This window comes from Molossus molossus, unplaced genomic scaffold, assembly GCF_014108415.1.
Source record: "Molossus molossus isolate mMolMol1 unplaced genomic scaffold, mMolMol1.p scaffold_m16_p_13, whole genome shotgun sequence".
NCBI lineage: Eukaryota > Metazoa > Chordata > Mammalia > Chiroptera > Molossidae > Molossus > Molossus molossus.
In genome coordinates, this window is record NW_023425348.1 from 44,619,561 (window position 1) to 44,645,530 (window position 25,970).

General features: G+C 37.3%; 1 protein-coding gene across 3 annotated transcripts in view; it reads right to left on the minus strand.

Moving 5' to 3' along the window:
• Positions 1-25,970, minus strand: part of POLD3 (DNA polymerase delta 3, accessory subunit) — a 56,485-nt gene that overhangs the window by 18,104 nt on the left and 12,411 nt on the right. The window contains exons 1-7 of one of the 3 annotated variants that reach the window (XM_036258851.1): positions 22,304-22,376; positions 20,307-20,346; positions 18,702-18,834; positions 13,208-13,472; positions 12,380-12,452; positions 8,001-8,166; positions 5,121-5,227 (exon numbers count right to left, since the gene is read on the minus strand). In XM_036258851.1, the coding sequence (XP_036114744.1) occupies positions 5,121-5,227; positions 8,001-8,166; positions 12,380-12,452; positions 13,208-13,472; positions 18,702-18,834; positions 20,307-20,346; positions 22,304-22,333 (814 nt within the window). In that variant the 5' untranslated portion in view covers positions 22,334-22,376. Of the gene's footprint in view, positions 1-5,120; positions 5,228-8,000; positions 8,167-12,379; positions 12,453-13,207; positions 13,473-18,701; positions 18,835-20,306; positions 20,347-22,303; positions 22,377-25,970 lie in introns of those variants that run through there. The other 2 variants (XM_036258848.1, XM_036258849.1) reach the window with 2 other exon arrangements.

Genomic DNA, 25,970 nt, shown 5'->3' on the forward strand with positions numbered 1-25,970 from the left:
CCTGAAAAACACACAAACATGTGGAAGCTAAATAAGAAGTGACTAAATGATGAATGGGTTAACAATGAGATTAAGGAAAAAATCAAAAGAAACCATGAGACTAAATGAAAATGAAAACACAACCACCCTAAGTCTATGGGACACAGTGAAAGTAGTCCTAAGAAGGAAAGTCATAGCACTACAGGCCTACCTCAAGAAACATGAAAAACCTCAAGTAAACAATTTTACCTTCTACCTAAAGGGGCCAGAAAAAGAACAGCAAAGCCCAAAGTAGGTAGAAGGAAGGAAATAATAAAGATCCAAGTGAAAATAAACAAAATAGAGTCTGAAAAAGCAATACAAAATATCAATGAAACCAAATGCTGGTTCTTTGAAAAGATAAACAAGGCTGATAAACCTTTAACTAGATTTATCAAGAAAACAAGAGAGAGGGCCCCAAAAATGAAATCAGAAATGAACGAAGAGAAGTAACAACTGACACCATAAGGATTATGAGAAAATATTATAAACTATATGCCAACAAATTGGACAATCTAGAAGAAATAAATTCCCAGAAAAACACAATCTTCCAACATTGAATCAAGAAGAAACAGAAGCCCTGGCCAGTTTGGCTCAGCGGTAGAGCGTCGGCCTGCGGTCCAGAGAGACCCGGGTTCGGTTCCCGCTAAGGGCATGTACCTCGGTTGCAGTTTGTCCCCGGCCCTGGTTGGTCGTGCGGGTGGCAGCCACTCGATGTGTCCCTTTCACGTCGATGTTTCTCTCTCTCTCTTCCTCTCTCTCTCTCTCCCTCCCCACTCTATCTGAACAAAAAATAGAAAAATGTCCTCGGGTGAGGATTTAAAAAAAAAAAAAAAAAAAAAGAAGAAACAGAAAATCTAAACAGACTAATTTTAACCAGTGCAATAGAAACATAAAAAAAACACACACACACAAAAAAACTCCAAAGCAAACAAAGTCCTGGACCAGATAATTTCACAGGTAAATTTTACCAAACGTTCAAAGAACTAATACCTATCCTTCTCAAATTATTTCAGAAAATTCAAGAGGAGGAAAACTCCCAACCTCGTTTTATTAGACCCATTATCTTAATTCCAAAACTAGAAAAAGACACTAAAAGAAAGAAAATTACAGGCTAATATCACTAATGAACATAGATGCAAAAAATACTCTACAAAATATCAGCAATCTGAAGTCAGCAATAATTAAAAAGATCGTACAGTGAAATTTATTTCTGGGATGCAAGGTTGGTACAATATCCACAAATCAATTAACGTGATACACCACATAAACAAACTGAAGAATAAAAATCACATGATGGTATCAATCACGCAGAAAATGCATTTGGCAAAATCCAGCATCCACTTATGATAAAAACTCTCAGCAAAGTGAAAATAGAGGAACATACCTCAACATAATAAAGGCCATATATGACAAACCCACAGCTAAAATCGCACTCAGTGGGGAAAAACTAAGTGTTTCCCTTAAGATCAGGAATAAGACACCACTTTTATTCAGCATAGTACTGGAGGTCACAGCAATCAGGCAAGAACAAGAAATAAAAGGCATCCAAATTGGAAAGGAAGACGGTTAAAACTGACATTATTTGCAGGTGACATGATACTATAAATAGAGAATACTAAAAATTCCACCAAAAAACTAGAACTGATAAATAAATTCAGTAAAACAGCAGGATACAAATAAATATTCAGAATCAGTAGCATTTTTATATACCAATAATAAACCATCACAGCAATTTTCAACTGACATGCCACAGATTTTTAAAATATGCAATACCTGACTATTTAGTAAGCGTCACTGAACTCTTTTTCCCTTAGATTGTCAAATTAAAAAAATGACAACAGCCAACACAACAAAAGCTGCCCATTGTGAATGAATAAAAATTACACTTTTTTTTGTCAGATTGGCAAAAAATATATTTTTTGCTGTGCTGCTGAATTTTAATAATTAGTTAATGTGTGTCATGAGATGAAAAAGATGAAAATTGCCAAACTATCAGAAAGGAAACCGAAGAAAACAATCCCATTTACAATTGCATCAAAATAAAATAAAATACCTAGCAATAAATTTAACCAAGGTGGTAAAAGACCTGTACTCAGAAAATTATAAGACACTAAAGAAAGAAACTGAAGAAGATACAAATAGATGGAAACATATACCATGCTCGTAGATAGGAAGAATTAACATAGTTAATATGCCCATAATACCTAAAACAATCTAAAGATTCTACACAATCCTTATCAAAATACCAATGGCATTTTTCACAGAACTAGAAATAATAATCCAACAATTTATATAAAAGAACAAAAGACACTGAATAGCCAGAGCAATCTTGAGAAAGAACATTGCTGATATCAAACAATACTACAAGGCTATAATAATCAAAATGGCATGATTCTGGTATAAAAACAAACACACAGATTAATGGAACAGAATAGAGAAACAGAAAAAAACTCATGCCTATATGGTCAATTATTGTAACAAGAACATACAATGGGGTAAAGACAGTCTATTCAATAGATTGTGTTGGGAAAATTGGACAGATATGTACAATGAATAAAACTAGACCACCTTCTTACATCATGACAAGAATAAACCCAAAATGGATTAAGTACTTTAATGTAAAACTCCTAGAAGAAACAGAGGCAATAAAATCTCTGATATTTCTCTTAGCAATATATATTTTTTTCTGATATATCTCCTAAGGCAAGGAAAACAAACAAACAAAAACAAACAAATGGAGCCCTGGCCGGTTTGGCTCAGCAGTTACAACATCGGTCTGTGGTCCAGAGAGACCTGGGTTCGGTTCCCGCTGGGGGCACGTGCCTTGGTTGCAGTTTGTCCCCAGCTCTGGCTGGGTTGTGCGGGTGGCAACTACTCGATGTGTCCCTTTCACGTCAATGTTTCTCTCTCTCTCTCCCCCTCCCACTCTATCTGAACAAGAAATGGAAAAATGTCCTTGGATGAGGATAAAAACAAAAAACAAAACAAACAAAAAAAAAACAAATGGAACTACATGAAACTAAAAAGTTTTTGCACAGTGAAGAAAACCATCAACAAGATGAAGAGACAACCTATTGAATGGGAGAAGTTATTCACCAATTATATATCCAATAAGAGGTTAATATCTAAAATTTATAAAAAACTCATACAACTCAACACCAAAAATACCCCCAAATAATCCAATAAAAAATATGGGTAGAGGACCTGAATAGACACTTCTCAAAAAAAGGACATACAGATGGCCAATAGACATAGGAAAAGATGCTCAGCATCATTAATCATTAGAGAAATGCAAATTAAAACCACAATGAAATATCACCTCACACCTGGTAAGAAAGGCTATCATCATAAATCAACAAACAAGTGTTGGCGAAGATGTGGATTAAAAAAACCCTCTTGCCCTGGCCAGTTTGGCTCAGCGGTTAGAGTGTCGGCCTGTGGTCTAGAGAGACCCGGGTTCAGTTCCTGCTAAGGGCACATGCCTCATTTGCAGTTTGTTCCCAGCGCTGGTTGGGTCGTGTAGGCAGCAGCCACTCAATGTGTCCCTTTCACGTTGATGTTTCCCTCTCTCTCTCCCTCCCACTCTATCTGAACAACAAATGGAAAAATGTCCTCGAGTGAGGATAAAAAAAAAAGGGAGAGAACCCTCTTAACACTATCGGTGGGAATGCAGATTGGTGCAGCCACTATGGAAACAGTAAGGAGGTTCTTCGAAAAATTAAAAATGGAACTGCCTTATGACCCAGAGACTCCACTCTGGATTATACATACAAAGAAATCCAAAATACTAATTTGAAAGAATACGTGCACCCCTATGTTCACTGCAGCGTTATTTACAATAGCCAAGATATGGAAGCAACCCAAGTGCTCATCAACAGACAAGTGGGTAAAATAGGTTACGATATATGTATGTATGTATGTATGTATGTATGTATGTATGTATGTGTGTGTGTGTGTGTGTGTGTGTATATATATATATAATGGAATATTACTTGGCCATAAAAAAGAATGAAATCTTACCATTTGCAATAGCATGGGTGGACCTGGAGGGTATTATCTAAGTTAAATAAGTCAGACAGAGAAAGACAAATACCATATGATTTCACTTATATGTGGAACCTAAAGAGCAAAATAAACAAACAAAATAGAAATAGACTCATAGATACAGAGAACAAAAAGATGGCTGGGGGTTGGGGGTGGCATCAGGGGCAGTGGTGGCATCGGGGATGGTGGTGGTGTGTTTGTGGAGCTGGGTGAAAAAGGTGAAGGGATTAATAGCTACAAATTGGTAGTCACAAAATTGTCCCGGGGATGTAAAGTTCAGTATAGGGAATATAGTCAACATTGTAATAACTATGTACAGTGTCAGGTGGGTACTTGGAAATATCGAGGGACCACTTTGTAAACTATATTGTTGTCTAACCACTATACTGTACATCTAAAACTAATACAAAGTAATACTGAACGTAAACTGTAATTGAAAAATAAAATTTAAAAACAAATAAAAAGTCTTTGATATATATCTTAATAATCCTTATTCTCTTTACCATTGTATCTGTTATTTTGGCAAATTACAAGAAAATGATAGTTCTGGTCAAAAGGCTAAAGTATACTTTAAACAGAAATAGGTACTACATATGTCTCAACCTTAGGATTACTAGTGTAGTTATGACCCACAATAAAGTACTATTTAGCTCTATGAGCATCAAAAGAATAGACACCTGCTGTGGACTAAATGTTTCCCCCAAATTCATATGTTGAAGCTCCAATCCCCAATGTGATAGTCCTTGGAAGTGGAGATTTTGGGAAGTAATTGAGTCAAGAGACTGGAGCCCTAATGAATGAAATTAGTGCCTTCATTAGAAAGACGCTTTCTCTTCCTGCCATGTGAGGATAAAGCAAAAAAGGTGTTCTTCTCCAAACCAGGAAGAGAGCTCTCATCAGGAAATCAGCCAATGCCTTGATTTTGGAGTTCTCAGTCTTCAAAACTGTGAGGAATAAATTTCTGTTGTGTAAGCCACCCAGTCTATGGTATTTTTGCTATAGCAGCCTGAAGTGACAGACAGTCCCACTAGCCAAAAATTAATAGCAATGCCCACCTTCATCTTCACTGCTATCAGACTCAGGAAGTTTGAGTCTTCTCCTCTTTTTCTTCATGTTTATAGTTTCTTTTGTCTCATCATCAGAGAACTCCACTCGCTTCCCCCTGTGGCCATCCAGGAAAAATTTAAGCATGTTACACAAAATAAAATTATAAGTACTCATATGTTACTATGAGTCTTGCTTTATAACTCATGGTCTTAATTCTAGAGGTCAGAAAAGTCAAAAGAGACTAAGAAGGATTCTTTTTAACGTTAACTGACCACAAATAGGTTACTTCATGGGGTGACCAGAATAAAAATTTTCTCTAGCTCTCTAAAGACCACTGGAAATTACTACCAGACTATTGAGAATCTTCCTAAATCCTTACTTCCCCTATTGGCCTTTTAATAGTTCAATAGGCATTAAATAAGCAGCTATTATCTACATATACGAGGCTCTTTGCTAAACTATGAAGATGTAAGATTAATAAAACACTGTTCTCAAGAAGCTTTGACTGGAAAAACAGATATAAACACTAACTATAATACGATGTGATCATTTTACTGGACAAACGTTATGGAACACGAGTCTTACTAAAAGCTAAGTAGAAGTTCGTCAGATAGAAAAGGGATACATATTTTACTTTATTTTTTTTGTTAATCCTCACCTGGGGATATTTTTTCCATTGACTTTTAGAGAGAGTAGAAGAGTGGGAGGGAAGGGGAGAGAGAAATGGAGGGGGGGAGACAGAGAGAGAGAGAGAGAGAGAGAGAAAAGAGAGAGAGAGAGAGAGAGAGAGAAACATCGATATGACAGAGACACATCGATTAGTTGCCTCCCACATGAGCCTTAATCAGGGCCAGGGAACGGACCTGCAATCCAGGTACGCGCCCTTGACCCGAAATCAAATCCATGACCCTTCAGTGCATGGGCCAACACTCTAACCACTGAGCAACACCAGTCAGGGCTAAAAAGGGATACATATTTTAAAGAGAAAAAAAACCCCAATATAATCAAAGGCATAGACATAAGACCTCAAGGTGATTCTAATGACATAATAAAAAACCTACACTCCATCTTGACATTTATTTAGCTCCTCTGGATACTCCATCACACTACTCATTCGATCAACAATATATCAATGGTCAACAGTGTGTTAGAGACATAATTTTTATCTTCAAGTATTTTATTTCTTATGTTACTTTAAGTATCAACTTATTTTTCTACCTTAAGCCACAAAAAGACAAATTCAACCCAAAATAAGCAGAAGGAAATAATAAAGATAAGAACAGAAATCAATGAAGAAAATTAACAAAGTTATTATTTTGAGGGAAAATATTAATAAAATTAATAAGCCTTGTTAAGACTGAGTAAAAAAAGACAAAAAAAATATGTTACCAATATTAGGAATGAAAGAATGAAGGAATTTACAGTGGTAACTACAGATACTCAGAGAATAAGACTATGGTATGCATAACTTTAAGCCAATAAACTCAACAACTTAGATGAAGTAGATAAGTTCCTTTAAAAACACAACCAAATTGACCCAAAAAGAACAAGAAAATGTGAACAGATTTATTTAAAGAAATAAAATTCATAAAAAAAAAAAAACCTTTCCCACAAAGAAAACTCCAGGCCCAGATTCACTTGTGAATTTTATCAAACGTTTAAGAAAGAAATAATACATATCATACACAAACAGAAAACAGAGGAGTAAACTTTTCCCAACTAATTTTAAGAAGTCAGCATAACTCTAACACTGAAATCTGATTAATATGATACTAGAAAAGAAAAAAAAAATTGATCCATAGCCCTTGTAAATGTAGAGGCAAAAAAATATTTATAATATTAACAAATAGAATCCAGCAATATATAAAAAGGATAATACATCCCAACCAAGTGGGGGTTTATCCCAAGAATGCAAGGTTGGTTTAACATTTGAAAACTAATCAGTATAATTCACTACATTAACAGAAACACTGTCTGATCATTTCAATAAATGCAGAAAAAGCATTTATCAAAATTCAACACCCACTGATAATAAAACCTCTCAGCAAACTAGGAATAGAACTTCCTCCATCTGGTAAAGGGCATCTACTAAACTATATAGTTAATATTATACTTGGTGCTGAAATACTGAATGCATTCCTAGCAATAACCATCAACAATGAGTGTTGTACCCATGGTTGGGACATTTTAATCCATCCATATCACATGTTCCTAGGAGATGAGGCCCACTGGACATTGCCTTGACCCTCTGAGACTTCAGCATTTTGTTGATGTTTTCTATTAGAGTATCCCCAACCTTGCCACAAAAGTGAAGTATTTCTGGGCCTATCAGTGCTGACAGTGTCCTTTAGAATTTCTTTCAACAGACTAATTCCTACCAACTATGAGGTAGTGTCTCAAATTCCTGGATCCATTTTTAACAGCTTGTGTGCTTTTTATTTTCTTTTCTAATTACATTTTACCACTTGAAAAATAAACTCATTGATATAAAAAGAAAACAAAGAACTTTTTCTCTTAAATTTGTCTGGGAAGAGTAACCTTTCATTTGCGATCTGAAGTGAAAAACAGACACACAATCAGGCACACTTATGCCATGTCCACAAATTCAAAATAAAGGAGAAAAGACAATTGATTTAGATCAATGGGACCCAAAAAATAGACTCTGGGCTTTAAATGATCTAAAATGCAGATTCCAGGTCCACTTCACTATATGAGATATTGAGCTTCTCTCCTCACTTTGGTTTATATAGCTATATATAGCTATATATTGAAAGCATTAAGTAGAATTTAGTGCTCAACCAAAAACTGCCTGCTGTCAATAAGCCCAAACAGACCTTCTCAATCCCAGCAGAAACACTCTTCCCCAACAAGTGACAAAATTTTCCTACCTTTTTTTCTCCTGCTGCTGCATCTTAACAGGCTCTGCTTTTTTGCTGGATTTCTTCAGGACTGCAGGGGCTGCCAGCTTTGGTTCAGTGACAGACAGTAGAGGTTGTTCCACTACTTTTTCTTCTTTCACTGCTTGCTCCGAATCCAAATTGCCTTTAAGTTTATCTACAAATAAAGCATAACAGACCATGCATAATCCCATCATGCAGTATTAATCTATCATTTCTTTGACCATTCCTTTGACGGTCTACTAAGTGCCAGGTAATGTAAGTATCAGGGACTAAAGAGGTTAAAAACACACACACAAAAACAGTTCTTGTCCTAACAGAGCTCATGGTCTAGTCAGAGAACATCCCTCCTGTCCAACTACCACCCTAGCTATAACTGTTTTCATTTCTGCCTCCTGTTAATCCCTCATAATATTACACCCCCAGGGCAAATGATAATAAATGCAAGGCTCAGAAAAAAACAAATACAATTTTATGAGGTATCACCATTCTCATTTGCTAGATAAGGAAACTAAGAGCCAGAGGGATTAAAAGATGTTTCCCAAGAGTACACAGCTTACAAATAGTGACAACAGAAATTTGTACTAAGATCTTATTTTCTATTATATTCTATCTTTTTAAGCCTGGATACTTTTATATACTACTACCTTAATGATGTAATTGAAAGACTATTTTGAATCAGAAAAGTTTGGTTCAAATCTTGCATCATTCTGGGCAATTTATCTAAACATCAGTCTTTTCTGTAAAAACTGGAGTAATATTTACAAGATTATCATAAACATTAAAAGAGATCAGTATGTGAGGTTAAGTGATTTACTTCAAGGTAACACTGATGGAAAAGGAAGAGCCAGGATCTGAACTTCAATCAGTTTAATTCCTCGAAGTCTTTACCCCTTTCCCTACATCAGGCTGAAAAACACAAAAACAACTACAGGGTAGTGCAAAGGACTAAGAATTTTAAGCAGGATGGGCCTTGCCATCTGAGAAATTATACAAAGAATATATAGAAATTATATGCTATACCTAGTGATAGTTTTTGTTTAGTTTTTTTCAAGAAGTCACACAATACTCTTAGAAAGTTGCAAACAGCATGAAGCACTTCAATAAGTAGTTTTGGCTATATGTCATAAAATAGCTTAAACCATCTACAGTACAGGAAAAAAAATGACTGCTATCTTAGTTTTTGGCTGTTACACATAGTTTAGTAAAACAGTTTATAAATAAAGTATATTATTTGAAAGAACAGATGATGGATAAAAGTGTAACATACAATCTGTTTATGCTTTATTTTTTGAAAACTTAAATGGGAAATCTGAATGGTTGAATCCACCAGCCCTATGGTGGCATTCTCTCTTGCATTTTCACTACTGCTGTTCTCAATTATCAGTACTTCTCAAACTTTCCCACCTAACTATATAGGAGAGTAAACATGTATCTCCAAGGGGTCCAAGAGTCAGTGACTGATGCAAAAAAAAAAAAGTTTCCTGAAGTTGCATGTGTATCCTTAAAGTTTTTGCAAATTCTGCATTCTGTTACATAATTTACATCATTTTGTTAGCATCTATTTCAAAATTACATCATTAGGAAGAAAACCTCCAAATATTTCCAACCTACCTCATGGGTTAAGGAAAGAGAGACTACATATCTAGTCTATCAATTTCAGAAAACTGATCTAAATTAAAATACCACTGATCAATCAGATTTAACATCCAGAGTTGTAGTCTCTGCCTTGGTTTCACAGCATTTTGGGAACCCCAATTTATACATATATGAAATTACAATTGGCCTATCAGCTGGTAAAGAGGTAGTTTATTTTAACAATTTCAGGCAACTGTTAAGGAAAATTTAACATGATGACTTTAATTGTCACTAATGTTGCAATTTTTTTAACATAAAAAAGCATTGCCCTGGCAGGTTTGGCTCAACGATTAGAGCATTGCCCCACGGACTGAATAGTAACAGGTTCAGTGCCTTGGTTCCTGGGTCTCCAGCCCCAGTAGGGGTTGTGCAGGAGCCAACCAATTGATGTATTTCTCTCACACTGATGTTTCTCTCTCTCTCTCTGTCCCTCCCACACTATCTAAAACTCAATGAAAAATATCCTCCTTGGGTGAGGAAGAAAAAAAAAAAGCAAGGTTTCTGTTATTGAGATATAATTCACACATCATAAAATACTTTTTGTCTCTATATATTTGCCTATTGTGGACATTTTGTATAAATGTAAATCAAACAATACTTGGCCTTTTGTTCTGGGCTTCTTTCATTTCTATGTTTCAAGGTTCTTCTTTATTGTAGCATGTATCAGTACTTCATTCTTTTAATTTATTTATTTTCTTTTATTGATTGAGAGAGAAAGGAAGGGAGAGAGACAGAGAGATAGAAACATTGACGAGACAGAACATCGATTGGCAGCCTCCTGCATGCCCCACACTGGGAATGGGCCCACAAGTTGGGAATGTGCCCTGACTGGGAATTGAACTGGTGACCTCTTGGTGCATGGGTCAATGCTCAACCACTGAGCCACACTGGCCGGGCATGTCATTCTTTTTAGATTGAATAATATTGCATTATGTGGATATACCACATTTGCTTATTATATTCATCAGATGATGGAACTTTTTAGCTGCTATTAACATTTTTGTATAAGTTTTGTGTGTACATACAGTTTTAATACTTTTTTTGGTAAAGAAAAATTTTATTTTTATTTATTTATTTTTAAATTTAATTTAATTTATTTATTTACAGTTTTAATTCTTGAGTAGATACCTGGGAATGGAACTGCAAGGTACCTCTAGATTTAACTTTTTGTAGTATTACCACTTTTATTTTTTAAGTGGGCATATCATTTTCATTCCCTACAGAAATATATAAAAGTTCAACTTTTCCACATTCTTGCCAATGCATTAAAAAAATAATAAAATACACACACACAAACACACACCTGTGAACCTCACTGAAGTTGCCAAGAAACCACACAATTTGATTGGGTACAGTGGAGCAGAGCAGTACCAGCCACATAGGCCAGTAATATTAGCACAATCTATTTTCACAGAAGTAGGAAGCTGTCCTTGTTCACTGTACTTGCAAGAATTGTGGCCCTGGCCAGTTTGGCTCAGCGGTTAGAGCGTCAGCTTGTGGTCCAGAGAGACCCGGGTTCAGTGCCCGCTGAGAGCACGTACCTCAGTTGCAGTTTGTCCCTGGCCCTCCTTGGGTTGTGCGGGTGGCAACCACTCAATGTGTCCCTTTCACATCGATGTTTCTCTCTCCCTCCCTCCCACTCTATCTGAACAAAAAATGAAAAGGTGTCCTCGAGTGAGGATAAAAAAAAGAATGCAATTGTGTTTCCCAACAACCTGAAAGTATCAAATTTTCCATATGCTTTCAGAACAAAAATATGTCCTCTGATAGCTTTTATGGCAAATAAAAAACTATCACCCAACCTCTCTCCCAACCACCAATTTGACCATCACAGAGAAGCAGAATTCTGACTATTTTGCTTGCATAGGCATGCAATAAAGTGCCTCCCCACAAAATCTTTATAAAACTGATGCTCCAAAAAAGTGTGCTATAATTATCCTGTGGCTCTACATTCTTCCTGGTATTCTGCCACATACCCTCAGGGGATGTTTATTTGATATGAGAAGTATGAAAATATGTGACTATTGGTTCCTTCCATATGAAAGAATTCTTATTTAAATTTTATTTTTTTAAAAAGGAGGTATTTTTTAAATGGCCAGTACTATCTGGGCACATCTAATTCACACTGAGGTCTAGTTCATTACTATGAGTAATCTGCAAGAATAACTGAAGAAAGGCAAGAGCTTTGTTTTTGCACCTCCTTGGGAAATGGGGTAATAACGGTCACACCAGACAAACTGACCCCAGCATCCAAGATATTAACCTCTGAGAGGGGTGGGAGTGGGTCAATGGGGGAAAAAGGAGGGACATCTGTTATACTTTCAACAATAAAGATAAAAAAATAAAAATTAAAAAGAAAATAAAATTAAGAGCTAACAAAAAAAGATATTAAACTCAACACTGTACTGCTTTAACCAGGCAGCCTCCCTTTTGTTTTAATCCCCATTTTCAAGAGTTCTACAAAACAAATATTTCTCTTTTCAAGGCAAGGGGTAAAATAGGAATAGTAAACTTATACTCCAAGGGATCTGAACTGAACCCAGCTCACCCATAAAATCCACTGTTCCAGTTGGGTTACTTTCATCAATATACTAAAAATCGATGTTAAGATTCAGGACCGCTACATGGTAGTGTCCTAGATGGGTAAAATAGGCTTTCACCTCAGGTATATAATAAGTTATTATAATAACATTCATGTATTAGTAAACAAAAGAAGGTAAGAACATGCTTACTCATAGCAGCTTTTCCAAAAAAATTGCTCATCACATTCCCTTTCCCTGGTGCCTTGTTGCCTGCTGAAGATGCCTAAAAGCATAGAAAAGAGATGTCATGATGGTTCAGTATTTATATAATCATGCCAAAATGTGTATGCATCAGATATAAGAACAAATCCAGACCTGCCAGCATCGGGTGTTAATCTCCAAAGCTTAGATTCTCAGAGTTCTTATAAAATTATTATCCATAAATATGTTTAAACTTTTCTTGTATTTAAAAACTACTTAGTTTGACAGAATTAAAATAGATCAGAGGCAGTATGATACACGATGGGGAAAAACCTCCAAAACATTACATTTGCAATCATCAGAAGTGGATTTGATGCTGGTTCCACCACCTAACAGCTCAAGGCTTGGTGAGGAGCACTATCAAAAGAAAAAGGCCTATTTCAGATAAAAGCATCAAGTTAAATTAAAGAATTCAAACTGAAGTATAAAAATTAGAACTAAATATCAGAACATTATATAATTAAACTACTTCCACTGGTACTATTAATGCTTTTCTAGTTACCCATTCTGAGTTAAAAAAGCTTATCTTTATTCATTTATTTTTAAATCCTCACCCAAGGATATTTTCCCATTTATCTTCAGATAGAATGGGAGGTGGGAGAGAGAGAAACATTGATGTGAGACAGACACATCAATTGGTTGCCACCTGCATAACCCCGATCAGGGCTAGGGACTGCAACCAAGATACATGACCTTGGCTGGAACTGCAGACCGACGCTCTAACTGCTGAGCCAAACTGGCCAGAGCATGAAAGGCGTATCTTTAAAGCAAACTTACATTTGTTACCTCTTTAGCTTCTGTTTTGGTTTCTTTGTTGGTATCTTGGGTTTTAGAAGCAGCTTTAGAGGCAAACATTCCCATAATTCCTTTAGGTTGGTGGGAAATCTGTTTGGAGATAGGAGGGCCATGACCATTGGTGGTCAACTCATTATTGGCTTGTGACTCATTTGACACCTGAAGATTTGACTGCTCAAACTTTTCAGAAGATGAGGTTTCAGCAGAAGATCTAGGGACTGCAGCTGCACACTGTATGGCACTAAACCTGAGACAGAAATGTTAATGTCAGTATCAAACCTTACTTTCAAACTCTTGCTCTTCAATATAATACTTTCTAAGTCTAATACTATAAAAGGAGAACATTTAGAACTAGAATGAATTTTAGAAATTAATCTGTACACAACTCTCATTCAGATAAACAAGTATTGGAGAGAAGTAGGTTAGTAAAAAAAAGACTAGGATTGGAATCAAAACTAGGATATGGAGAGCATTTGAGATCTTGATCCCAGAATGTCATCAATTTGGCTCAAATAAATTCTTATAAAAATTAAGAAAAAAGAACCTATGATATGGAATCTACCATACCATGTTGAATATTGTTTTGAATAAAGCATCCTAATTCTAAATAGTAAGAATTCACCAAACAATAATAAAAGATCAGTTATTTCATCATACTTGGGAAACCAAATGATTATCCTCTTGTAGGGCTAGATATTAAGAGCTTTAAATATTAACAAATTTCCTGCCCTGGCCAGTTTGGCTCAGTGGTTAAGTGTCGCCCACAGACCAGAGTGTCCCAGGTCCGATTCTGGCCAAGGGCATGTACCTTGGTTATGGTTCGTCCCCAGCCCCGGTTAGGGTGGGTGGCAACCAATCAATGTGTCTCTCTCACATCAATGTCTGTCTGTCTGTCTGTCTGTCTGTCTCTCTCTCTCTCTTCCTCCTTCCCTCCCTCCTGCTCTATCTGAAGATAAATGGAAAAATATCCTCAAGTGAGGATTAAAAAGAAAAGAAAAATGGCTAAAATGGTAAATTTTATGTTATACTTATTCTACCACAATAAAGTTTTAAAAATAAATAAAAAAAAATGTTAACAAATTTTCTGGCAAATCTCCTGGCCAGAGTGGATCATGATAAAACATGGAAGAAGCAATGGAAAAATAACCTTGGGTTATGATTAACAAAAATAAATAAATAAATTAATTAATTAATAAAAAACACGGAAGAAGTGTCCCGCCTGGGTAGGTAGCTAAGCTGATTGGAGCGTCATCCTGATACGCCAAGGTTGCAGGTTCAATCTCCAGTCCGGGCACTTACAAGAAACTACTGCAACAATTTGTTGTTCCATCAATAGGTGGAACAAGTTGTCGTTTCTCTCTCCCCCTTCCTCTTAAAAAAAGCAATAAATAATATATTAAAAAAAATAAAACATGGAAGAAGCTGGGAACACAGCCACTGGCTCCTATAACCATGGTCCTTAACAGTTGTTTTCTAATAATTCCTAATAATACCAACTAACAGCTCCAGAAAAGCATGTCCAAAGCCAAATGAAGAAATTTGGAACTGTGTGCATGGATATTAAAGGGAACATTCACTGTAGATATGCCCGTTTCACTCAAGTCCATAATGTAATGTTCCACATTGTGAATGGATAACTGATCCAGTTTTCTCAAATGGCTATACTTAAAGCAAAGCTCCCCAACTTCCTCCCCTAGTCTTTTCTTACTGGGAGTATGTGAAAGCTCCTTGAAGGTAGGAACATGTACTATTCATTATTTGTATTTCAGGTACTCAGTAGAAGACCTGGCATAAGAGTATCAAGAAATATACATTGAAAGAATGATTATTTAAGTCACTGAAAGTGAGGCTTCTGGCTTCTCTCCCATCTTCAGTGTATCACCTCAACTTGGGGTGGGGGAAGATGGAAGTTAAGAAACTATGTGGTAAAAGCAATTATCTTATGATCAACCAGGCACAAATTCAAGATTAGCTGCTAGAATAACTGGCCTAAGGAAGGAAAAAAAAAACCCTGATAAATCATTTAATTTCAAAAGTAATTTCAGACTGAACAGCCCCAAAGCTAGACTTTACAGCTCCAAAAATCTTCCACTGATTTATTGTGGTCCACATTAGAAAACCCTACATTAACACAACTATTTTGTGCATCAGAATTAAGAACAGACGGAAATCATTTCCTTTCGCCCACCACTCTACCTCTCTGGCCTTGCAATGCTTCCATGTTCAAGGAAAAGAGCAGTGTTTTATTTCATTGTCAACATCTAAAGTTGGCCCCAGGACAACTCTTTCTCCATTTGGTCTACATTCCACACCTTAGGGTCAGGACCACGAATTGGCAGTGAGGAAGAGACCAAGCCAGGCTGGGAACTTGTCCGAAGAAAGAAGAATCTGCTCAATCCTAAAATTTCAACTTTCTTCCTGTCACAGCACTTCTTAAAAACACATGAAGCAATGAGTCAGATCTCAGTTGGCTCATAATTCTCAGGACCAAATACAAGTTTCTTTATTGGAGATAAATTCTTCACATTTTTACCAAGGCTACTTTAAGTATTTAAGTAAAGTTTCATTAAAGTGCTTCCTATTACCAGATTTCTACTTGCCATATTTATTTTAGAGGTCCCTGTGCAAATTTTTTGAACCTTTGAGTCACTTTTATTCTCATTTGCTTACTTGCTAGATATAACAGAAGAAATAATTTTTAGAGCTCGACATACCATGACTAGATTTTAATATACTATTTTTGAAATCTAATAATTTACATAAATGTATCAGGTATTGTTTCCTGTAATCTTTCCCTAAAAGACACCAGACTTACAAGTTATTACTCTTTAGTTATATAATTATATTTACTTAATATCTGTATGCCGATTACACTCAAGGTTTTAAACTAAAGAAAAAGAACTAATGTCTAACATTAGTTCATTCAACAATTATTTATTGAATGCTTACCATCTGCCAAGCACCATTATGGATATAGAGTAGTTAACAAAATAGACACGATTCCTATTTTCATGGAACTTACAGAAATTATGTTTGGAAATTCTATATCTATTTGTCCTCTATCAGTTATCTCACCTCCTCAGTATCTTCAATCATTTCCTCTTTTTTTTTTTGCTCTTTCTTAACAGTACAAGTTCAAGGCACTTTCAACTTGAAAAATGTAGATATCTTCCCTTAGTCTCAAGTTCTCCTTAGCTACCTCCCTCTTTTTTCTCCATTGTATAGTCATATTTCCTGGAGTTATCTATATTAATTCAGCTGACCAGAATCTGGTACTCCACTAAAAACGCTCTTACCAAGGTCATCACTAAATCCAAAGGACACTTCAGTTCCTTTTTACTTAGCTTCTCAGCAAGGTTGGATATTATCAACCAGTCCCTCCTTCTTAAAGCTCTTCCCTTAGCTTTTAGAACTCCACATACTCTTGTAATCTTCCTCTTATCTCTGGCTGATCCTTCTCAGGCCCCTCTTTTTCTGACCATCCTTTAAAAATGGTTATCATTTAAATAGTGCTTACTATGTGCCAAGCACAGTGCTAAGCACTTTACATACTTTAATTCATTTAATGCTCTACAGCCCTGTGAGGTTTTTACTATTGTTGGCTTCATTTTACTGATGAGGAAACTAAAGCGAAGAGGTTAATTTGCCCAAGGTAACACAGCTAACAATCATGGTGTGGAGTTTTACTTTCTGTCCTCCTTTCATTCTATACATTTCCTCTGTATGACTATGTCTACCCAATTAATTACCTATTTTCTCTGATTCCAAAATCCTTATCTTCACCCCAAATGATCAGAGTATTAAGCAGGCCCTGAACCATAGTCACTCTACAGTGTGGCACATCGTAGGTACTCATCATCTAAATGCGCCTGTCTACTGCAATGGACATCTATCTCTACTTGGACTCCCCACAGGTTTCTCAAATTCAACATGTCCAAACCCAATTCATCATTTTTCCCTCACACAAAGACTGCTCCCCCTTACACATTCCCTTTCTTAGTGATGGTCATCTATTCAGTCACCCAAGCCAAAAACATGGCCATAATTATTAATACCACAAACACAAGACCCATCCCCACACCTGGCCCCAACTACCACCACAGCATCCAGGATTTGATGGCATGACTCTTTAACCTTCATACCGTCCATCCCCAACACCATTCCTGTACTTTAGATAACTGTCATCTCTACCCTGGATCACTGTAACAGTTCTCCTCCCTGATGGCCTTGTTTCCAGATTATTCTCTTCTGATCTGACTTCACCATCACAGCCAGAGTCATCTTTCTCAAATGCAATTATTTCACTCATCTGCTTAAAAATCTTCAGTCTTCAGTGCTTTGGAATAAAGTCTAAATCTTTAATAGGCAAAGCAAAGAATCTGATTCCTACTTGAATTTTATCTCATTACTTCCGACCTCTCACTCTAAGTTCCAGCCATACAAACGACTGTGGTTCTGCACAAGCACCAGGTTTTTTCCTAGCTCTGTCCTTACTCTCCAACTTCTCCTTTGATTGGCTACTTCCACTGGGCCTTCACACTTTGACTTAGATGTCATTCCGATCAAGCCTTCCCTATCTTGCCTCCACACTCCACCCCACCCAAAAATGGGAGATGAATGCCCCCCCTAACATCTTCCCACACTATTACTCCTATTAAAACACTGCCACACTGTGCTGTAATTGCCTCCCACAGGACCATCAGTGCCAATGCAGGCACTGGGTCATATTCACTCTATAGAGTGTGGCATGTCATAGATACACATCAGATTTTTGTTGAATGAATTCAAGTTATCTTGCTTAGTATCTGTTAAAGTAGTAGGCATTCAACCTGTATCTGGGGAACTGACCTGAACCTTCCATACAACCCCACAAAATAGGAATTATTATATCTAATTTAAAGATTCAGAAACCAAATCTCAAAGACTTTAAGTAATTTGTCCAAAGCCAGGGGTATTAAGCATCAAAGCCACAACTCAAGCTCAGGACCAACAATTCCCCAAATCCACATGCATTATAGTCCATCACTTCCCCTTATTGTAAAAGATACCAAAGATGAACAAGATCTGATCCTGGTTGTGAAAGATCAACTACTTTCAGATGCAAGGTAGAGGGTATCAAATTAGGAATAGTTTTTGAAGGACAACATTTGAACTAGTTCTTAAAGGATGGGCAGAATTTAGACAAGCAGAGACTGGGGTAAGGGAGTAATGAGGGGGCACAACAAACATTTCTGGTGGCAGTGACAGGATAAATACATGAGAAAAAGATTTATGGGGAGTCCACTGGGGTTTTCAATATGGGTTGTGGCTGCTATTTTTCACCTTATGATGTACTAATAAAACCAGGCATGTGTCTTACTGCAAGATAAATGGGGTTTTACTAGACTTGGCATTCACTCTTAAGAGGCAGCCACTGTGTAAACATCTTACAAAATCAATTCGTAAAGAAGCCCACAAGGAACATTAAGGAGCTCACTTGCTGCAGTTCTGCAAGTTGCTTTTAAGGATGTCATAGTCGGTATTGAACAGAGGCCCACTGTCCTTTAGCATGGCTTTCTGGATGCTGTACACATGGATGCTGGCAGTCACAGCTAGCTTGGACTTCACTGCTACAAGTCAACAGGAAAAGCAGTCTGTTAATACACAAACTTCATAGCATGTGGGGACTTTAACAAGAAACCCTTCTGCATTAAAACCATTTGCAATCTGTGGTGGTCCAAAAAGTTCTAAAAGGCCAAATAGCCACATATACAGTATAACATCACCTCTTCTGTCTCCAATGGGACGTTATGACAAGGTAGGTGGTGGTGAGTCAGTTCTAAGTACAGCACCTGTGAGGGTTATCACTCATCCAGTGGACACTCAGTAAATACTAATGAATGATTAATGATGACTGTGATCTTTTTTTTCAGTCAGGAAAGATTCTTACACTCTAGCATATAATTGAGGAATAAGCAATTTTTATCTGATAAGAAGACTCACTTATGTAATTCAACTTTAGAGCAAGCAACTCTGTAACAAAATATTACAAACCAGTTGGGTCTGCAGAGGAAAAAACACAAAAGAACATCATAGGAACAAATTTTAGGTTCCATGATGGGGAGGACTGTGCCTAACTTGTTCCAAGTCTCTAGTGCCTAGCCCAGAGCTTGACAGAGTAAATACTCACTATGTATTGACTGAATGAATAAATCTTGCTTGGCCTACCAATGTGGGAACTCAGGAAGAAAAAAGTAGACAACTCCACCACCTTGAATACATCAAAGTTAATTTGTTATAAAATGACTCCACCGGCAGGAGTCTTTCTTTATAAAGTACAACTGTGCAGATTTTGTCTTATGACATCAGTCCAAGATCACATGGAGTCTGCTGCTATACAATTCCTTTAAATTGAGTTTTTAAAAAATAGAACAGTTGTCCGGCCAGTGTAACTCGGTGGGTATCGACCCATGCACCAAGAGGTCGCCGGTTTGATTCCCAGTCAGGGCACATTCCCAGGTTGTGGGCCAAATCCCCAATGAGGGGCATGCAGAAGGCGGCCAATCGATGTTCTCTCTCATTGATATTTCTGTCTCTCTCTCTCCCCCTCTCCCTTCCTCTCTAAAATAAATAAAGGAAAAAACATTTTTTTTAAAAATAGAACAGTAGCATAAATAGTCTTGAAACAGGTGAACAAATTTAATTTAGACATTTTATTAAGTCTTTCTGACTTTAGAAAAGCATTCATTAATTCTCTTCCTAAAAACCTGTTATGAAACACATGATAGAGACTCCTGTCTTTTTAGTTGAGGAGCTGCTCCATATGGTATTCATCATAGTGTTTTGTATGTCTGTCACGAGTTTTGAAATCCTGTGATCAAAGTGCTTTATACATGTTAGCAGCTATTGACCTTAAAAATGGGAAATTAGGCAGATGTAGTATCATATTTTAATGTTTCAGAAACTACTAATAAAAAGAATTTACAGCTCTTTAGTTAAACAGCAAACTATATTGTATGCAGATGTTAGGGGCAGATTTTTTTTATTGTACCTACATTGATGCCATAAGAGGAAAAACTTGTTAAATTGCTAAAACACTTACCTTCCAATTTATCTTCTCTCACTACTGCAACCTTGTGGCACTGTAAGGAAATAACACTTCATTAACGTTTAAAGTAGTACAACTTTCTAACTTAAATTTTCCTAGCCAATAATTTCAGTTGCACTAGAATGTAAAATTAGGAACATAACCCCTGAAAAGATATGTTACAGTTTAATAGTCACACTCATTTTTAACTTACTTACATTAAAACCTCTTAGTGAGGTTAAGGAAAGTGACAGAGTATAGATATCAATACAATTTTTTAAAAAAGCCCTGGCCAGTTTGGCTCAGCGGTTACAGTCATCAGCCTGCGGACCAGAGAGTCCCAGGTTCGGTTCCTGCTAAGGGCACGTACCTTGGTTGCAGTTTGTCCCTGGCCCCCTTTGGGGTTGTGTGGGCGGCAACCAGTTGGTGTGTCTCTCTCGCATCAATGTTTCTCTCTCTCTCTTCCCCCCTCTCTCCCTCCCGCTCTGAGGATAAATGTAAAAATGTCCTCGGGTGAGGATAAAAAAATGATAATAAAAATAAATAAATAAATAAAACCGCCCTGGCCAGTTTGGCTCAGTAATTAGAGTGTCGGCCAGGGAACCACGTACCTCCGTTGCGGTTTGATCACCGGCCCTGGTCGGGATTGTGTGGAAGGCAACCAATCACTGTGTCTCTCTCACATCGACATTTTACTCTTTCTTTCTCTTCTTTCTTCCCTCCCTCCCACTCTATCTGAAGATAAATGGAAAAATATGCTTGGGTGAGGATTAAAAACAAACAAAAAAACTCACAGCATGTTAAACCATTGTGAGGAAAAGTGGTCTTTGTAATAGGTAATGTAATGAGGATTACTGTATAATCATATGGAACCCAATAAAAATTGGATGTCTCTCACACCATAGACTAAATTCTTAATGAATCTGAGATCTAAATGCAAAGAATGAAACCATATAAGCACTAGAAGAAAATATGTGTGAATTCTTTGATACACTGATATAATCTAAGAATGAAGAAGGTTCCTAACTATAACTCAAAATTCAAAAATAATTAAAATCCATAAAAACTGACAACTTTTAGATGATAAAATAAAAACTCTAACCAAAGTACAAAGATAAATGATTAATTTTTTAAAAGTCTGCAAGTTATATCATTACTGTATAGCTTCTAAAACAGAAAACAAAGTCTAGCAATTCTTTAAAAACATGACCAAGATGTATGAACGATCATACAGTTCACAGAAAAAGAAATGCAAATAACCCTGAAGCATATGACAAGTGCTGTGTGAAAACAGAAATTAACATACATTACTTCTGGGAATGAAAAATGGAAAGATATTTGGCGATACCCAACAAAGTACATAAACATCCCACTTCTACAAATGTAACTTTATAACACACTAGCAAAAATATACAGAACACATATACACACTGAGCCATTCGCTGTAGCACTATTAGGAATAGCCAAAGATTATAAATAACTAAAATGACTATCAGTAACGGACTGCTGAATAAACTGAGGTATATCTATTAATGTAGGACTATGTGACTGTAAAAAAAGGCAGAATATTTCTATAATGACTATGCACTGATGCTCAGGATCTAATGTTAAGTAAAGAAAGCAAAGTGCAAAATAGGCCGTAATGTATGAAAATTTTTATCTAAGAAAGGGGGATAATATGAATATATATTTGCTTATATTAAAAAATATAGCCCTGGCCAGTTTGGCTCAGCGGTTAGTGCATTGGCCTGCAGTCCAGAGAAACCCAGGTTCGGTTCCCGCTAAGGGCATGTACCTCGGTTGCAGTTTTTCCCCGGCCCTGGTTGGGTTGTGCGGGTGGCAGCCACTCGATGTGTCCCTATCAGGTCGATGTTTCTCTCTCTCTCTTCCTCTCCCTCCCTCCCACTCTGTCTGAACAAAAAATGGAAAAATGTCCTCAGGTAAAAATAAATATATATATATACACACACACACACACACACACACACACACACACACACACATATACAGACCTGAACTGCTTGGCTTAGCAGTAAGGGCATCCGCCATCTTGGGTTCGACTCTGGTCAAGGGCACATATTGATGTTTCTCTCTCCCCCACCCTCCACTCTCTAAAATTCAATGGGAAAATATCCTCAGGTGAGGATTAACAACAAAAAAAATTTTTTTAAATATATATATATTGTATACACACATGCCCTAGCCATTTTGGCTCAGTGGTCAGAGCATTGGCCCTTGAACCAAAGGGTCATGGGTTTGATTTCCTGTCAAGGGCACATACCTGGGTTGCAGGTTCGATCCCTGGCCCTGGTCTGGGTCATGTGAGAGGCAACCCAATCAGTGTGTCTCTCTCACATCAATGTTTCTCTCTCTCTCTCCCTTCCCCTCCCTCTCTTCCACTCTATCTAAAAATCAAATAACCTTTAAAAAAAAAATGTAATTGTAGCCCTGGCCGGGTTTGCTCAGTGGTTAGAGCATTGGCCCTCCGACCTAAGAGTTATAGGTTCAATTCCCAGTCAAAGGCCCGTACCTGGGTTGACGGTTAGATCCCTGGCCCTGGTCAGGGTCACGCAGGATGCAACCAATCGATCTGTTTCTCTCACATCACTGCTTTTCTCTCTCATTCTCTCTCTCTCTCTCTCCCTCTCCTTCCCTAACTCTCTCCCTTCCACTCTAAAAATCAATGGAAAAATATCGCACTGGCCAGTTTTGCTCAGTGGTTAGAGCATCAGCCTGCAGACCAGAATCCCGGGTTCGGTTCCCACTAAAGGCACATAACTTGGTTGCAGTTTCCCCATGGCCCCTGTTGGGACTGTGTGGGTGGCAACCAGTCAATGTATGTTTCTCTCTCACAGCGATGTTTCTCTCTCTTGCCCCCTCTCTTCCTCCCGCTCTGTCTGAGATAAATGCAAAAATGCCCTCAGGTGATGATTTAAAAAAAGAAAGAAAAAGAAAAATATCCTCGGGTGAGGATTCTCTCTCTCACACACACACAAATGTAATTGTTCATCTGAACTGAGGATATTGTATGTTTTCATAATGTGTTTTCTCTTAAAAAAACAAAACAGGCATTCTTTAAAATGTCATATTCTGCAAAGCTGTACAATAAAAATTACAGAGCTTAAGATTAAAAAAAGCATTAGGAACTAACCACTCAAACCTATACAATTTTGTAATAAGAGCCCTAAAAATAACAATTGGTACTCTTAGGAGAAAATCTGGGCAACCCAGAAAGTTCAGGGTGGCTATATGCTGCCTCAGAAGACATTGAAAATGCATAAAAAGAACTTGGTAGAAATGCCAGCTTGCAGGTGCTACAACAACATATACCAGAGTAGAGCTCCAACTGAGTGGGTTCCTATGAAAAGGAATAAGTTCAGTATCCACAAACCCAGAACCTGGCTGAGTTAGGTAAGCACCCTGAGCTTTTTAGCAGTTAAAGAAAAAGAAAAAAATATGGCTAGTTAATGAGAGCAAGTTCTTTACAGAAAAAGTCTAGCCAATAATATGCAGGAAGAATGACAGAAGTAGGACATCACCATTTTGTAACTCCTCATGAATTATATCTAGGCAATAATAAAAATCAATCTCAGCTAAAATCATTTGATGAAAAAATGCTAATGGGGAACTTCATAGGATGGACCAGGCTAACAACCTCAAACAACACAAAAAGAATCAAATGTCCCCTTGAAATCTGCAAATAATTCTTTAGAAGATCATTGGAAAAATAAAAAGTATAGTATTTAAAAAAAAAACACAGACAGCCTACAATGTATCTTTTTTTTCTTTCTAGAAACACTTAAAGCTTGAAGAAGAAATTAAAAAGAACAAAATCTGAAATTACACTTCATATTCTGCCTTTCCATAGGAGGACTCTCTTTAAGGAAAAAAAAACCATGGGTAACATCCACACTTGGACATTCTACAGCAGCAGTTCTCAACCTGTGAGTTGGGACCCCTTTTGGGATCCAACGACCCTTTCACAGGGATCGCCTAAGACATAACAGTAGCAAAATTACAGTTATGAAGTAGCAACAAAAATAATTTTATGGTTGGGGGTCACCACAACATGAGGAACTGTATTAAAGGGTCACGGCATTAGGAAGGTTGAGAACCACTGTTTTACAGGGTTCCACAGAGCCACCCTGTAGGGCTGTGAGGAGGCAACCAATTGATGTGTCTCTCTCATGTTTATGTTTCTTTCTCTTTCTCTCTCTCTCTCTCTCTCTCTCTCTCTCTCTCTCTCTCTCTCTAAATCAATGGAGTCCAGCCAGTGTGGCTCAGTGGTTGACCGTCGACCCATGCACCAAGAGGTCGCCAGTTGGATTCCCAGTTAGGACACATGCCCAGGTTGTGGGCCTGATCCCCAGTTGGGGGCATGCAGAAGGCGGCCAATCGATGTTCTCTCTCATTTATGTTTCTCTCTTTCTCCCTCTCCCTTCCTCTCTCTCTAAAGTCAAAAAAGGGGGAGAAAAAAAAAATCAATGGAAAAATATGGGGTGAGGATTAAAAAAAAAACAACACAATGATTCCCCAGTGAAGAATTGACTGTGACTAGACTGAAGGAATTGACTAAAGAAAGACAGAAGAGAGATAGTTAACCTTGGAAATGAAGGGAAAAGAGACATTCAGATGCAAACTGACAATATCCATTCAAGAGCCATACAAAGAGAGGATTCTGGAGCTCGGTTTGTTTCTGAGAGTAAATAAATCAGGTCTGCTTAATTTTGTGTTTCTGATATACAATGACATCTGACTCTACACTTACAAATATCTTGATTATCACCTGGTTTGCCAACAAGGAAAGAAATTGCTGGTCAGAGAATATAAAGATCGGATACTCATTAATTACTAAATTGCCATTCTAGTTTTAAAACTCACATGCTTGGGACTCTATTGCTATTAGACAAATCCATTCAGTATTTTTATAAATCAGGCTTCTGAACTTATGAGTCTGAAGGAAAGTCAAAGGGAAGAGGAACATAATTATTAATAGATCTCTGAGGAGCCCCGATCCTTGGGGCTAAGTTTTATAGGATTGGTGGTAGGGGTAGGAGCAAAAGAACCTTCAGATTGGAGGTTTGGGGAAGTAAGAACAGAGGAAATGTGCCTTACTTTGGGAGGAAGCCAGAGAGAAGGAATTATCAAAGTTCCCAAGGATCAGTCTGGTATAGAAGGAACGAGTTATAGCAGAGCTTCCCAAGTCATAGGAGTAGGAGAATGATCCCTTTGCCCCCAAGAAGGACATGGAAGTAGCTAAGAGAAAGTAAGCAGACTGGAGAAAGTGTTGTGGTCAGGATGATGAAAATGCAGCAGTGACCTGAATTGAGGGGTGACCACATACCAGACTGGAAAAAAATGCATGAGAATATATTCCCAACCCATGCCTCCGCATTCTCAGGCCCCTGCCAACACCCCCATCCTTCAGCCACTTAGACATAAGCCTACTGAAATGAATGCTCAAATGAAAATCAACTCCAGTTTAAAAAAATAATAAAATTATACTTTGTGAACACCTGTGTGACTTGATATTTGAATAGGATGGAAACTAAACCATCATTTTCCCTAATGCATCTTCAAAAGGAAGAAAAATAACAGAAGCAGTCTCTTAATGTCTTGCTTCTAGGAAAATTGCATAATAATGATATAGTCTCTGCATCATAGCCAACATATATCAAA